Source organism: Chlorocebus sabaeus, chromosome 26, assembly GCF_047675955.1.
Source record: "Chlorocebus sabaeus isolate Y175 chromosome 26, mChlSab1.0.hap1, whole genome shotgun sequence".
In the NCBI taxonomy this organism is placed as follows: Eukaryota; Metazoa; Chordata; class Mammalia; order Primates; family Cercopithecidae; genus Chlorocebus; species Chlorocebus sabaeus.
Genome location: NC_132929.1, coordinates 39,312,530 through 39,328,780, shown reverse-complemented (window position 1 = coordinate 39,328,780; position 16,251 = coordinate 39,312,530). Strand labels below are relative to the sequence as shown.

At 40.6% G+C, this 16,251-nt stretch overlaps 1 protein-coding gene across 2 annotated transcripts in view; it reads left to right on the top strand.

Annotated features, from left to right (window-relative positions):
* The window catches only part of HERC1 (HECT and RLD domain containing E3 ubiquitin protein ligase family member 1), a 219,080-nt gene that overhangs the window by 62,679 nt on the left and 140,150 nt on the right, over window positions 1-16,251 (top strand). For both annotated transcript variants that reach the window (XM_073012219.1, XM_008016333.3), the window contains exons 3-4: window positions 4,979-5,074; window positions 15,470-15,664. In XM_073012219.1, coding sequence (XP_072868320.1) covers window positions 4,979-5,074; window positions 15,470-15,664 — 291 coding nt within the window. The remainder of the gene's footprint in view (window positions 1-4,978; window positions 5,075-15,469; window positions 15,665-16,251) is intronic.

The following is a 16,251-nucleotide window of genomic DNA, read 5'->3' as shown; positions in this document are numbered from 1 at the left end:
TCAGGCTGGTCTCAAACTCCTGACCTCAGATAATTCACCTGCCTCGGCCTCCCAAAGTGCTGGGGATATTTGCTGTTTTAATAATTTGCAATTATGTATAGTTTATTTGCCCAGTAGATACAGATTGATGTAAATTTTACCATTGTTTTATTTACCTGATGAAATAGAAAAAGGATAGATGAATATATAGAGCAACTTAAAACCTATAGGCTGGGCACAGTGGCTCACGCCTGTAATCCCAGCACTTTGGGAGGCCGAGGTGGGTGGATTGCCTGAGGTCAGGAGTTTGAAACCAGTGTGGCCAACATGGTGAAACCGCATCTCTACTAAAAATACAAAAAAATTAGCTGAGCATGGTGGCGTGTGCCTGTAATCCAGCTACTCGGGAGGCTGAGGCAGGGGAATTGCTTAAACCCGGGAGGTGGAGGTTGCAGTGAGCTGAGACTGAGCCACTGCACTCCAGCCTGGGCAACAGAGCAACACTCTGTCTCAGAAAAAAAAAAACCACACACACACACACACACACACAAATGAAAAACCTATAAAACTTCAGTGTAGGCCAGGTGCGGTGGCTCACGCCTGTAATTCCAGCACTTTGGGAGGCCCAGGTGGGTGGATCACCTGTGGTCGGGAGTTCGAGACCAGCCTGAACCAACATGGAGAAACTCTGTCTCTGCTAAAAATACAAAATTAGCCGTGCGTGGTGGCGCATGCATGCCTGTAATCCCAGCTGCTCAGGAGACTGAGGCAGGAGAATCACTTGCATCTGGGAGGTGGAGGTTATAGTGAGCCGAGATCGTGCAGTTGCACTCCAGCCTGGACAACAAGAGCGAAGCTCCATCTCAAAAACAAAACAAAACAAAAAAACACACACAAAAAAACCAACCTTTAGTGTATTTTGAAACTTAAGAAATTCTAAGTAAGTGTCATTAATAGTTAACAAGCTTTATTAATGTGCTTGTTTTTTATTTTGAGACGGAGTCTTACTCTGTCACCTAGGCTGGAGTGCAGTGGTGCGATCTGCAACCTCCGCCTCCTGGGTTCAAGTGATTCTCCTGCCTCAGCCTCTCAAGTAGCTGGGATTACAGGCACATGCCACCATGCCCTGAGAATTTTTGTATTTTTAGTAAAGACAGGGTTTTATCATATTGGCCAGGCTGGTCTCAAACTCCTGACCTCAAGTGAACTGCCCACCTCAGCCTCCCAAAATGCTGGGATTACAGGTGTGAGCCACTGCGCCTGGCCAATATGCTTTTAATGATATTAATTTTAACTAATTACTAATATATAATATAACTAACATAAATCAGCACTAATCAGATTAATCGGATTAATATTGATGAAGTTAATGTTTGACCTATATAATTATATTAATAGTATAAATACAATTTAATATTTATTAATAGTTAATAAGCCTTAATAATAAACTTTATTAATAGATCTTGAGGTGGGAGGATCACTTGAGCCCAGAAGGTCGAGGCTATAGTGAGTTATGTAAACCAAAACGTATCTGAGACAGGTCTCAAATCAATTTAGGTTTGTCAAGGTTAAGGACAATGCCTGGGAGATGATTGTAAACCAAGAAGTTTGAGACAAGAAATTGATCTTTCTGAATCAGTTTAGAAAGCCATTGCACTCCAGCCTGGGCGACAAGAGCAAACTCTGTCTCATAAATAAATAAATAAAGTTTATTTTGCCAAGGTTAAGGACGTGCCTGTGACAGAGCCTCAGGAGGTCCTTGTGGCAGGTGCCCGAGGCGGTTGGGGTACAGCTTGCCTTTATACATTTTAGGGAGACATAATATATCAATCAATATATGTAAGATCTTATTGGTTTGATCTGAAAGGATGGGATAACTTGAGGTCAGGGGGCTTTCAGGTCATTGGTAGATTTAAACATATTCTGATTGGCAGTTGGTTGAAAGAGTTAGTAGAAAGGAATGTGTGGGTTACAATAAGGCGTTGGGGAGAGGTAGGTTTTATCATGCAGATCAAAGCCTCCAAGTAGCAGACTTAGAGAGAATAGACTGTAAATGTTTTTTTCAGACTTAAGGTCTGTATTGATGGGCATAATGCTGGGTGGGTATAATGAGGCATGTCCAATCTCCCACTTCTCGTCCTGGCCTGAATCAGTTCTTCAGGTAATATTTTAGAGTGCCCTCCCATAGGAAGGAGTCCATTCAGATGGTTGCTGGGGGCCTTTGTATTTTAGTTTTGGTTTACAGAGATCTGTGCCTTTCTACAAAGGTGATATTGAGGTCTTCACTATTTAAAGGGGAGAAGCAGGCTGGAAGGGAAAAAAGGAGGGTATGGTCACATTACTGAATCCACAAATTGCAAGAGAAAAGGAGCAGAATAGTGGAATTATGTATTTCTCTGGTGCTCAGTAGATAGGCATTTTATATAAGATAAGGTGAACATAGAGTTACCTGTGAGGATATTCACCCTTTCATCTGTAGCTCTCTACTTAGGAACAAAAGGAAAGGCAGCTTCTTGCATAAGTCAGCCTTCAGCTTAATTTTTTTCTTTTGTCAGGGTGCATTGGACTCTCAAGTTTTTATTTCCTTTTCACAGCAATAATCTTTGCCACTGAATTCCAGGCTTGGCAACAGAGCAAGACCCTGTCTCAAAAATAAATAAATCAATCCATAAATAAATATTTTAAAAAACAGGGTTAGGCTGGGCACAGTGGCTCATGCCTGTAATCCCAGCACTTCGGGAGGCTGAGGCGGGCAGATCACCTGAGGTCAGGGGTTCGAGACCAGCCTGGCCAACATGGTGAAACCCGTCTCTACTAAAAATACAAAAATTAGCTGGGCATGGTTGTGCAGGCTTGTAATCCCAGCTACTTGGGAGACTGAGGCACAAGAATCACTTGAATCCGGGAGGTGGAGGTTGTAGTGAGCTGAGGTTGTGCCAGTGCACTCCAGCCTAGGCGACAAAGTGAGAATCCGTCTCAAAAAAAAAAAAAAAAAACAAAACAACCCTTAAGAGTTAGGTGTAAATACTGTGCGCATTTGAAGACATTAATTAGAATTTTGTACTTGGTCCAAAATATGCATTTTTAAATTATTATTTCGGAATCATGTTACTTAAAATAGCCTGATTTGAAAATCAGAGAATCTTAGAGTTGGATGAGATCTTGTGGGTTATCTAAGTCAGTCTTTCTTCCCCTGTAGCGGATATACTTTTCTGTGGTATATCTGTTAAGAGATAATTTAGAATACAATTATTTTTACAATATAGTATCCTTTGAAATAAAGCCACTGATGAAAATTTCACAATTATATGATGGATAAATTATAGAAAGAACTTGACATTTGTGCTCTAAAGACTTAAGGATATGGAAATTTGAGGGACAATGGATATTTAGTTCACTTTCTGATTTATCTTTTTTTTTTTTTTGAGACAGAGTCTTGCTCTGTTGCCCAGGCTGGAATGCAGTGTTGTGATTTTGGCTCACTGCAACCTCCGCCTCCTGGGTTCGAGTGATCCTCCTGCCTCAGCCTCTCGAGTAGCTGGAATTACAGGCATGTGCCCCCACACCTGGCTAATTTTTTTTTTGTATTTTTAGTAGCAACGATGGGGTTTTGCCATGTCGGCCAGGCTGCTCTTGAACTCCTGAGCTCAAATGATCTGCCTGTCTCCTCCTCCCCAAGTGCTAGGATTACAGACGTGAACCACCGTGCCTGTCCTATCATTTTTTGATGAGATAATGATTTCTCCCATTGGGTCCTGTTGTGGAGAGTAGGCAGTAAGTCTCAGAGAGGTGCTGTGATTCCTCAGCTGTGCTAGGAAAAAGATGAACTGATTTCCTGGTGTTAGCAGTGGCAAATCCTTATGAGTCTGCAGTAACCTCAATTCTTCCCTCCTCAGAAAAAGAATTCGACTGAGGGGCATAAAGAGACGGAGGCAAATTTTAGAGCTGGAGTGTAAGTTTATTTAAAAAGCTTTAGAGCAGGAAAGAAAAGCAGTGAAGTACACTTGGAAGAGGGTCAAGCAGGTGACTTGAGAGATCAAGTGCCCAGGTTGACTTTTGACTTAGGCTTTTATATGTTAGCATACTTCCCGGGTCCTGTGTTTCTTCCCTTGGGGTAGGCTGTTCACATGCACAGTGGTTTGCCAGCCCTTGAGAGGGGAGCATGCGCAGTGTGTTTACCAGAGTTGTTCGCATGCTCACTTGAGGCATTCTTCCCTTACCCATTGAATGTCCCTAGAAGGTCATATACCAATTGAACTCCTCCATTTTACCTCTTAATGTGCATGCTTGATCCCACTCACCCAGCTCCTGAGATCTTATCAACAAGTTGCTGATCACAAGTTTCAGGTTTTTTTCTATCTGTTGGGAGACTGCCTTTCCCTGGTACTGGCTGCAATCAATTATTGTTTTAGAGAGACAGTTAACCACTGCCTGACCATCACTTGATGGTCACCTGACATACCTGCTGGTAGGGGTTGGAGGGTGGCCCTCTTCTGCCCTGCTCATGTCTGACTAGCTACCTACTGTAATACTGGGACCTTGGTTGTGGTGAAACTAAGAAGGGAGGGACAAACTTTCTGCTGCTTTGGTCAAGTCATTACTAAAGCTGTCAGGTGGGAGGCAGGTGGGCAATATACCCATGGGGAGTATTTTCTGAGACCACGTTTTCTGGATATTGGTCACCCAAAGAGTGGGTAACTGGCAAAATTCTGCTTCCTTGATTGTTTCTAGAGCCCTGTGTTCCTTGGAATAAATCACTTTTTAATAAGGTAATCAGTGAGGGATTGGCATGTAATTTATCATGTGATGCAGTAGCCAGCTCATTTAATAAAACTTCCTTGTAAAAGTTAGTTTCATGACCTAATGTTAGGATTTGGTTTCAGTGCACATAATTATATAAACAGGTCTTCAAATAGGTGTTTTTGTAGACTGTTTAAGTAATTTTAATGCATATGTCTCTCCCCTTCCTACACTGTGTCCCACAATGTTTTAATTATAGGGTTCATCTGCTGATCGGAGTCAGTGGAGAGAACCAACCAGAACATCGGATGGCTTGTGCTCCCTTTACGAGGCAGCGTTATGTCTCTTTGAAGAGGTATGTAATAATCATGGCTTTTGTATTGAAAACTTTGTGTTAAAATGCTATGGCATGTATTTATCCCTTAAAAATAATCCGTTTTCTCTGGAAAAGCTACAAAAGGAGGTGGCACCAGTTGTTACCTTTAGAGAGTGGAACTGGGGTATCTAGGGTGGGGGTGGGGTGAGTAGGAGACATACTTTTCAATGTGTATACCCTTTCATTTGTTTTGACTTTTGAATTATGTGCTGGTAACTTCAATTGAAAAAATTTTGTATTAAGTAAAACACATAGAAAAATGTACACATATATAGCTTAATTATTATAAAATACCCTTCTAATATGTACCTAGGTAAAGAGAGAATTTTCTTAGTCATTGCAGAAGCCCTTTCACAGCCTTGTCATAACCTGTTTGTCCTCCCCAAAGTAACCACTATTGTGACTTTGATCATTTCCTTGTATTTCTTTATACTTCTGTCAACCAGATGTGCATCCTTAAACACTATAGTCGTGCCCATTAAAAAAAAAAAAAAGGAAAGTCTTTTAAATCTTTTAATCTTTAGGTTCCCTCCTCCATTTTTCTTTTCCTTCAATATGTTTGTTCAGGAACCTAGGCTTTTTGGGCTGTAGCATTTCCCACAGTCTGGGTTTTGCTAATAGATTACTCATAATGCAGTTCTGTATGTTTCTTTATCTTCTGTATTTCCTATAAATTGGCAACTGGATCCAGAGGCTTGATTAGTCGCAGGTGTTAGGTCTTTAGCAAGACTGTATATATGTTGTGTTCTTCCATTAGGTTCCATCTGGTTGTCTTTGTGGTATTAGCAGCCGTTGATGCTTAATGACTACATTAATTCATTTGTGCTTGGTTGCAAAATATGATATTCTAATTCTGTCATTTCTTTTTATTAGTGTTGGGGTGATCAGACCCAACACCAGGTCATGGGGGTGGCAAAGTCCGGTGGAGTCAAAGGATTGAGAAAAAGACAGTTTAAGAAAGGTGGGACACCAGGGGACCATCCCTATCGTGGAGCTCACGAAGGCCTTGAGCCCTGGGAGCCCACGGTATTTATTGGTAATCTAACAAAGAAATAGGTGGTGAGAATGTGGAGATCAAAAGGGCAGGCGCATGGTCTACAGCTGTGATGGTTTAGTATTTATATGGAACGTGTTCTACTACTTGAGATAATGGGAATAGGAGCCTAGGAGGGCTAGAAGCAAGGAGCCAGCAAGTCTAGACACATTCGAGAGGACATTATGCATGCCCTGCCTTAGTTTCCCTCCCAACACTCAGCTTTTTCCCAACATGCCCTCTTTTTGTAAAAGAGAAGGTATCATTATTACTATCATTATTACTAGCTATCATTATTACAAGAGGTGGCCTCTTTTAATTGAGCAAGGCAGTTGCAGGCTGTGCAGCCTTTAATTGCCGGGTTGGTGATCCAGCTTCATTTTTCTTAGCCCTTATTCAAACTGGAGTCACTCTGGTTTGAATGTTTCCTACATACCTCCCCTTTCCCTTAATCCTAGGTGTTGCAGAAGGATGAAGGTCCTTCTTCTGTAACTTCTTCATGCTGAATAGGGGTGATCATACTCCTGCCTAACTATTAGGGGTTCTTGTATTCAGGGTAGAGAGGAGCTGAGTCAGAAAGCACTGGTCCATTAAGCATCGTGACTCTGGTCGGTCCTCGTTCCATCTTTGCATTCAGATTCAGCTGGCTCATGGCTCGTACTGGGGGAACCCGGGCCATGGTTGGGATTCATAGGTCCCTCCAGTCTCCGGTTCCATGGTTGTACGCATCTTGAGGGCATCTACACGGTTCGCTAATCTCCTGCAAAAACGCAAGCATACCCTCACCCCCACATTAGTAAATCTACTGAAACAGAAGCAAAAACTTTTGTGGCTGTAGCCAGGAGGCCAGTGAGAGTGAGAAATAGGCCTTTTCTGATTAACAGAAGGCATAGAGAAAGCAAATCAAGGCTTAAAAGCAATCCTTAAACCTTCAATTTGCACTGTAAGGGTGGGTCCACTAGGTGCTGTGGCTCATGATAGATCTTCAGATGTTTGGTGGGCACCCACATAGGCACCTGATTGTCACCTGGAGAGACACAAGCAAATCTTCTTCCCCATAAAATTATCTTTAGGCAGGGATCGGAGGAAGTAGACTCAGAGGTAAGGAGAATTTTGGGGCTTAATGACTTCCTGATGTTTGATAGGTGTTCCCTCGGAAGTTAGGAATTCCCTTTCTCTCCATATTGCTGTGTGGGCATGAAGGACTAGGTAAGCATACTTAGAGTCTGTATATATACTTACCCTTTTTCCTTCTAATTCTAGTGTATAATGGCCCCTGCTTTTGCTAGGATGTCTCTCCCTAACAAAGGAGTGGGGTTTTCAGGCATAATTAGAAAGGGATGTGAAAGAGTAAAGTTCCCCAGTCACAATTTAGTGACGGGGAGAAGTATCTAGTGACTGACTGTCCTAGGACCCTTCGGATAGTGACAGATCTGGAGGACAGTTGTCCAGGACAGGAGAGTGAGAAGGCTGCACCAGTGTCCAGGAGACAGTTAACCTCCTGGCTGTCAATGGTCAAGCATACCTGGGGAGGGTGATGGCATGGGCTGGCGCTTGCCCCGGGCACCCTCAGTCCTGCTGCTGGATCATCTGGTTAGTGGCTTCTGACTCAGAGGACCTTCGTCCCCTGGGGCAGTGGGCCTTCCAGTGATTCCCTTGACATAAGGGGCATGGATGAGGGGGCGGATTATTTCTATTCAGGTAACCTTTTTTAAAGTGTCCTTGCGGACCACACTGGAAGCAAGCCCTATTAGGCATTTGATTTTCCCAGCCTTTCCCTTTTCCAGAGCTTCCAAAGTCCGCTTGCCTGAGGGTCATGGCTAAAGTGGTGGCCTTTTTTTTTTTTTAATCCCATTTGATCTGCTCCTCCTGATCTCTATTATAAAAAACTGAGGTTGCAAGTTCAACAGGGTTTCTAAGTTTTTTTCTGGACCTAAGGTGAACTTAAGTTTTTTCTAATGTCTGCAACTGACTGAGTGATAGACTTATCCTTTAAGATTGGCTGGCCTTCAATAGAGTCAGGTGACAGAGAGATATGCTTCCTCAGTGCCTCCCTTAGTCTCTCCAGAAAGGTAGTAGGATTTTCTTTCCCTGTGTTGTGGTGGACATCATTGAATAATTCGTAGGCTTCTTCCTAGTTTTCATTAGTCCTTATAGCACGCAAGTTAGCAAATGTCTGCGGTATCAGTCTCCATGTTCTGATTCTGCGTCCCAGTGAGGGTCTACACAGGGAACTGCCTGCTGACCTGTGGGGAATCGTTCTCTTTCCTCTGTTGTCATCCTATCATTGACCTGACTGAGATACCAGAGATCGCCAAACTCTTGGGCTATAGTTATGGTGGCATTTGGGGTTAGTGTCTGATCTAGCAGTAACATCTCTCCATGTCAGATCAAAGGATTGTCCTAACCCTTGTAAAACATCAATATAACCATCTGAGAATTTACCTAGGTCTATTTTAATTTGTTTCAAGTCTGAGAGGAAAAAAGGTACGTACACTCTTGGGCCAAATTCTCTAGAATACATCTTAGGGGTGTTTTTGCCTTGGAGGGAACGTTTCCCATCTGAAAAAAACATAGGGATGCCAGCACCCCTAGTCATTTTCCAATGAGCATTAGTCCTGGAGCATCCTCTTTGGTCCTAATGCTTATTCCTTTCCAGGGTGCATAACTACCCATGGACCTCTGCTTATCGGATTAGTTACGCTCACCGATGTAGCAGTCCTGCACCTGTTTTCCCGCTTTTCTTGACCACAAAGGGGTCCGGGCTGCTGGATTCTAGTGGTCCTCTACCAGCATGCCCAACATTGTCTTTGTGCTCATAGGTGAGTTCTAGAGCTGGGCTGGGTTCCTGAATATTTCATAACAACCCAGCTGCCCCATCAAGATGCATTCCCATAAACAGTTATTACGCAAATTCGTTTCAGAGAGGATGTAGGTAATCTTTTGAGTCGGGATTGAGATAGTTTGATTCTGTGAGTACTGTAAGACTTGGCTGAGTGCAAACAGCTCCTACGTTTGAGCAGACCAATTATTAAGCAGTTTTCCTAACTCTGCTTCTATAAGAGTCTCCCTATCACTTACTGAATACCCATTGTGTTGGGGGGTGTGTGTGTGTGTTTTCCCCTCTGTCTCCCACTCTTCAATCTCCCGGGAGGAACCATCTATCCTCCAGTCCTGAAGGGAGTTTCTCCTAGGTCTAGTCGGACCTTTGTATGGTAATTAAGATTTAAATACCTCGTTAGGAAACCTGCTGGGTTAAGGGAATTTTCAGTGGTTAATGTTAAATCTTTTTCTAACAGAATAGCCCCATACTTTGAGATTTTTGAGTTAGTAAGCTACCTTTTTGCTTTTTGATAGCTCTGAACTGGTGAGGTGTGCTCACAATGAGGTTTCTTCTAAAAGTTATTTTTCTACTTGTTAGCAAAGCAATTGCTGCTACAGATCGAATGCATTATGGGCTATCAGGGGTTACTGGGTTAAAGATTTTTGGTAGGAAGGCTACTGTTTGTTAGTGGTCTCAGTGCTTTCTGGCTACTCTCTTGTTTACACTGACAAGGTAGTATTGGAGTGTTATAGGGTCCCGGAGAAGACCTTCAATTATCAATTATAGGTTTTAAGTTTACCCTGGCTTTTAAAGGAATAGTACACTTTTCTTTACTTGTATATCTTTCTCCTTTGTAGACGCATTTTGGAAACACAGTGGAAGGACGTTTGTTGTCCTCCCTGCTGGATGATAGTTACGGGAAATTGCCATGCTTCAAGGTCTCCCTCGGCTCTAGCCTTTTGAATAGAAATTTGTATGGCACCAATTGCTCCAGGTTTTAATGTTGCAACTACAGGAGCAGTAAAGTTTTGTAGCTAATTCATCTTCTCGCCCATTAAGAGGAGAAAGAGGAGGTGGCCTTTCACTTAATTCAGCAGATGGAGCTGATGGGCTAAAACATACTTTTTTTCAGTTTCCCTTTCTTTTATTTCCTCTGGTTTCCTGTTCCTCACACTCAGAATCTGAATTTAGTTCTTTACACTTGTCCTCCTCTTCCTCGTCTGAATCTGCCTCATCATCTGTTTGAAATGGCTCAAGAGCTGCTTTTATTAGCGCCCACATTGACCAAACCAAGATTGGAATTTTTGCTCCATCTTTATCCTTTTTTTTTTTTAAATCTCTGCCAATTCTCTCCCATTCATCCAACTCCATAGTCCCCTGTTCCGGGAACCATGGACAAAACTACTCTACTGCACTAGAGTGAGTGATAACAAATTCTGAGTACGAACTTTCACTCCCCCACTTCGTAATAAATGCCTTAAGAAATTTAAACAGAATGACTGCTTTCACTTTGTTCCATTGTTACCCTGGTTCTTCCAAGTGCTCAGCTTTCCCCCTGAGCTGCTTTTAGACTTCCTCGGGTGTCTTTTGATGTTGTATCCTCTGCTTTCACACGCTTTGGTGTTCCTTCACCGGGGTCTTTGTCACCCCACATTGGGCAGCCAGGAATGTGGGGGTGACAAAATCTGGCGGAGTCAAAGGATTGAGGAAAAAAAGACAGTTTGAGAGAGAAAGGTGGGACACCAAGGGGCTATTGCTATTGTGGAGGCTGTGAAGGCCCTGAGCTCTGGGAGCCCACGGTATTTATTGGTAATCAAAGAAAGAAACAGGTGGTGAGAATGTGGAGGTCAAAAGGGCAGGCACATGGTCTACTACTGTGATGGTTTAGCATTTATATGGAACGTGTTCTGCTACTTGAGATAATGGGAGTAGGAGCTTAGGCGCCTAGGAGGGCTAGAAGCAAGGAGCCAGCAAGTCTAGACACATTCGAGAAGACATTATGCAAGCCCTGCCTCAGTTTCCCTCCCAACACTCAGCTTTTTCCCAACAATTAGTTGCAATATTTTTATGAAGAGATTCCCTTATTGACTGTTTACTCTGCTACGGTTTATATAGGAAAAGCAGACTAAATGCTTGATTCTTTTCATCTGTTCTTTATTTACCGGTTTTCAATTTAATGAATTGTCCTCCTACCATCCTCCAAACTTGGCCAATTAACTTCATTTAAAAAATACCATGGGCTGGGCGCAGTGGCTCACACCTGTAATCCCAGCACTTCGGGAGGCCGAGGCGGGTGGATTACCTGAGGTCAGGAGTTTGAGACCAGCCTGGCCGATATGAAGAAACCTCGTCTCTATTAAAAATACAAAAAATTAGCCGGGTGGGGTGGCGGACGTCTGTAATCCCAGCTACTCAGGAGACTGAGGCAGGAGAATTGCTTGAACCCGGGAGGCAGAGGTTGCAGGGAGTCGAGATCATGCCACTGTGCTCCAGCCTGGGCAACAAGAGCGAAACTGTGTCTCAAAAAAAAAAAAAAAAAAAAAATCATTATGAACCCACAGATTTAAGCCTGTTTGAGTTTCAGCACATTGAATTATTATCTGCAGTGAAGGTTATATTGTTTCAATTTTGGCTATTAGTCTCTTCAGGGTAGTTCCTAAGTTATTTTATCATAAGCCTAATAATCTTTTATAGTCTCCTTGCTTTCTGATATGTTTCATTGTTTCTGGCTGATCTTACACATTTCTTGCCCCCAATCTGAAATCATCTAGTTAGTTTTCTGAAAAAAAGTCCTGGTTTCTTTTATTGGAAAATGATGCTTCAAGACCACAATCAGGGTGCTAGAAATGCTTACTGCTACTGAGTTGATCTTATTTCTAGGCTTTTATATTCATAGTGGACAGAGCTAGGATGTGTATACGTGTGTATTTAAAGCTAAGATACCTAATGAGTTCATACTGATACTTTCAAATTCACAGCTATAGAATTTTTACTTAACCTTTACATTTATATCTTCTTCCTTTTAAACTAAGATTGCTGATTCCCATAGATACAAGGATGAGAATTAGAAAATGCCATTATTACTCATTTGTTTTAATTACATGTTACACACATATACACATAAACAGTCCTAAAATAAGACAAATAACTACTGCTGTATGGTTACTGAAAAAATTAATTTCTAAAGTATGCTTTCCCTGTTTTTTAGTAATTGCATTACATCTATATAGGGCATATAGTTATTACATACTCTCTGCATTTTTTTTTTTTTTTGTTTTTTTTTGAGACGGTCTTGCTCTGTTGCTCAGGCTGGAGTGTGCAGTGGTATGATCATAGCACCCTGCAGCTTCTATCTCCTGGGCTCAAGTGATCTTCCGGCCTCAGTCTCCCAAGTAGCTGGGACTACAGGCATGTGCCATCACACCTGGCTAATTTTTTTTTTACTTAAATTTTTAGTAGAGATGAGGTCTTGCTATGGTTGCCCAGGCTGGTCTTAAACTCCTGAGCTCAAGCGATCCTTCTACCTTAGGCTCCCAAAATACTGGTATTACAGACATGAACCATGGCACCCAGCCTGTCTCTGTTTTAACCTTCATTTGGTATTAGTTCTACAAATGATTACATATTTAATGCTGAATACTAGTCTCTGTGTCAATGTCTATTCTTTTTGATAGTTTGAGGGTCATTCTCTAGTAGATTTCTCAATAAAGAGTCATCAGAACAAGATTTCTGAGTTTTTGCATGTTGATAATTGCTGTGCTCTTTATTCTTGAATGTCAGTGTTGATAATATTCTTTAGTTCATCTTTTCTTTAGTTCACATTTTCTTTTCTTGTATATCTTAAATGTGTTACTACATTCTCTTCTGGCATGAACTGTTACTGTCAAAGTCCAAAGGTAATCTGATTTTCTTTCCTATGTGAGCCACGCATATTTGCTGAGAAACCCAAAGAATTTTTTTTCCCCTTTAAAGATCAGTAATTTTACTATAGAATATGTCTTGATATTATTCATTCTGGGTTGATATTCTTAAGAGATGTGATAATTCAATATGTACTTTCAGATCTTTTTTATTTCAGGAAACTGTTCCAAAATTGCAGTTTGTTCTATTATTTTTATTCCTTTGATTGAGTTCTGTTCTTCAGGGATTTCTATTATGTGCCTGTTGATCTTTGCCTGATTTTAATACTTGTCAGTTTTTCTTGAATACTTTGTCTTTTTAAATTTTTTAATTTCTAAAAATGCCTTTTGTCTTTCATTACTCTTAGGGCATTATCTACTGTATTTATTTACTTTTGGGTTTCTTCTAGTTTAGTCTTCAGTTCCAAAATGTTTTTTTTTTTCTTTTATTTCTAATTCTTGAGTTATGTTACCTCATTTTTGAGGGTTTGTAATTCAGATTTCTGTTTTTCCTTTGTGTCTTTTTTTTTTTTTTTTGAGTTGGTGTCTCTGCCACCCAGGCTGGAGTACAGTGGCATGATCTTGGCTCACTGCAACTTTATAATAACTTCATATGGGATTTGACCTCAATACTTTTTTGTTGCTTATTTCTATGTAGGATTAGTTTTCCTGAACTCTTAGAATGAGGTGGGATTTAAGATGGCTTATTAAACTCCATTGACTCCCTCCCTCTTTTGTGTGTGTGTGTGTGTGTGTGTGTAATGTTAAAAAAAAAAAATGGTTTTCCAGTTTGTTCCCCTTCCCAACTTTTGTCTTGGTATTCTCTTTCCTTTCCATCTTTCCTTTCTATTGTCCCTATCCTGTTCAATTTTTATTCTACTCTCAGTAGTTTTTCTCAGTGTAGGGGCTTTGTCCTGGAAAGGAATCCTGGTTGGCCAGTATCAAGAGGTGTGAGCCACCACACTGGCCATGATAGACCTTTAGATGAACAATTCTGACCCTCTTGGCCCTACTATCCTTCTTTGTCTCCAGCAAAATTCCAGACCTTTTATTAGGGACTGGCAGCTGTCCTCGGATACTGTCCTCATGTTCACTGGAAAATATTTGTCTAACACACATATTATTCTGTTGTTTTGGATACTATTTAAAGTATCTGACCAAGAGGACCCTATCCTCCCCCATTTCATGTGCTGGCAAACTAATGTGTTAACTTCTTAAGTTTCTTTCATTGTTTTGCTTGATTCAGCAAAATCAAAAAAACTAAAAGGCAGAAAACAAATTGATAGTCACTGTAGTCAGAGTTAATATCTTTATTGTATTGAGTTCATACCAGTCAATTAAAAAATCTATTAAATTCTAATAAATAAATGAGCAGAAGTTCACGTCACAAAAACAAATAGATGGAAAAACTTTAGTTTTGCTCACAATAAAGAAATGTGAAATTAAGATAAGGGCCTTTTCCTTTTTCCTCACTTACATTTGCAAAAAAGTTTAAAAGCATAATACTCATAATTTATGAGTATGGATTCAGTGAAATTGCTACTGGGATGGCCACCATGGGTCCTGTGCTTTTGGCAGCCAGCCTGGATTTTTAAAAAGGCTTATGAATGGTAACAGACTTTACCATTATATTCTACAGAAATGGTAAATAAGCCATGATTTTTATTTTATATATTCAGATATACGTGTGAATGTTAATTGCTTTGTGCCTTCGCTGTTTTTAGAACAGCCTTCTTTTGTACATTACTAGTGACGTATTATAGCACCATTTTGGAATACAATTTGATATAGTATGTTTCAAGAATCATAGGATTCTTGTCTTTTTTTGAATATCGAGTCCCATTTCTGGGGTTCTCTACTAAGGAAGCAATTAAAAAGTATAGTAACAACTATATCCTTAAAAGTGGCCTATATAACAAATAAATAGACTGTAAATGCCCTATTAAAGGAAAGTGGAGCCAGGTATGATTATATGCGGGCCTGTAATCTCAGCTACTTGGGGGGCTGAGGTGGGAGGATTGCTTGAACCCAGGAGTTTGAGTTTAGTCTGTGTAAGATAGTGAGACCCCACTTATTTAAAAAAAAAGTTGGGGGTGGGGAAGTGGTTGAGTACATTGTGATGTTTTTTACTAGATGGAATATTATCTATTCAATCATGAAGACTAGGTAGACATGGATTTGCATGACTGTTTTGTGCAATTTGTCATTTTTATGTATCCAATGTGGTGACTGTGTTAAAGAATTTGTATATGAAACACTCTGGAAGGACATATATTTAAAACGTAAAATTTATTGTATTAAGGTGTTAAGATTATCAATGGTGATTTTTTCTACTTTATTTCTTAAGCTTTGTTTTTCTACAATGTTTTGTATGCAGTAATAAAATGTTTAGCTAAAAGATTGTGTGTCTCCCCTTTCCCACTTTTGCCACTTTATTAGTGTCTTTTAGTGGTTTATTCCATGTGAGTAAATAGTCTAGTTATCTTTATTTAATAGGTTCTTTGAGCATTTGAGAGTGTTAGAAGGAAAGGCAACAGTAATTCCAGAGGATATATTTTTAAAAATGCCCAGACTAAAACTGTCGTAACTATTTGTTGCGTATTTTAAATTTTTAATAGGTTTGCAGAATGGCTTCTGATTATTCGAGAACATGTGCTAGCCCAGATAGCATTCAGACTGGTGATGCTCCCATTGTCTCCGAAACCTGTGAGGTTTATGTTTGGGGGAGCAATAGCAGCCATCAGTTGGTAGAAGGTACACAGGAGAAAATACTGCAACCCAAACTGGCTCCTAGTTTCTCTGATGCACAGACCGTAAGTTTTCTAAATAGCTTACAAACTGGTAGATAATCTAGTGTATATTCATGTTTATTTGCATTAAATAATATTGAGTATTTTTTAAATGAGTGAAAATTATCGATGATTATTTCTGATCTATATACTGCATTAGTTTTTTTCATTTTAATAGAACAGTACATTTTGGCTGGGCACAGTGGCTCACGCCTGTAATCCCAGCCCTTTGGGAGGCTGAGGCAGGTGGATCATGAGGTCAGAAGTTCGAGACCAGCCTGGCCAATATGATGAAACCCCATCTCTACTGAAAATACAAAAATTAGCCAGGCATGGTGGCGCATGCCTGTAGTCCCAGCTAATCGGGAGGCTGAGGCAGAAGAATAGCTTAAACCTGGGAGGCGGAGGTTGCAGTGAACCGAGATCGCGCTACTGCACTCCAGCCTGGGTGACAGAGTGAGCCTCTGTCTCAAAAATAAATAAATAAATAAATACAAATAAAAATACATTTTTAGTCCCCAGTATCCCGGACAGCATTTCCAACTTTTGAATAACTAAATTGGGATCTCGATTTTTAAAAAAGTGTTAAGAATAGCAACAGACTTTACCCT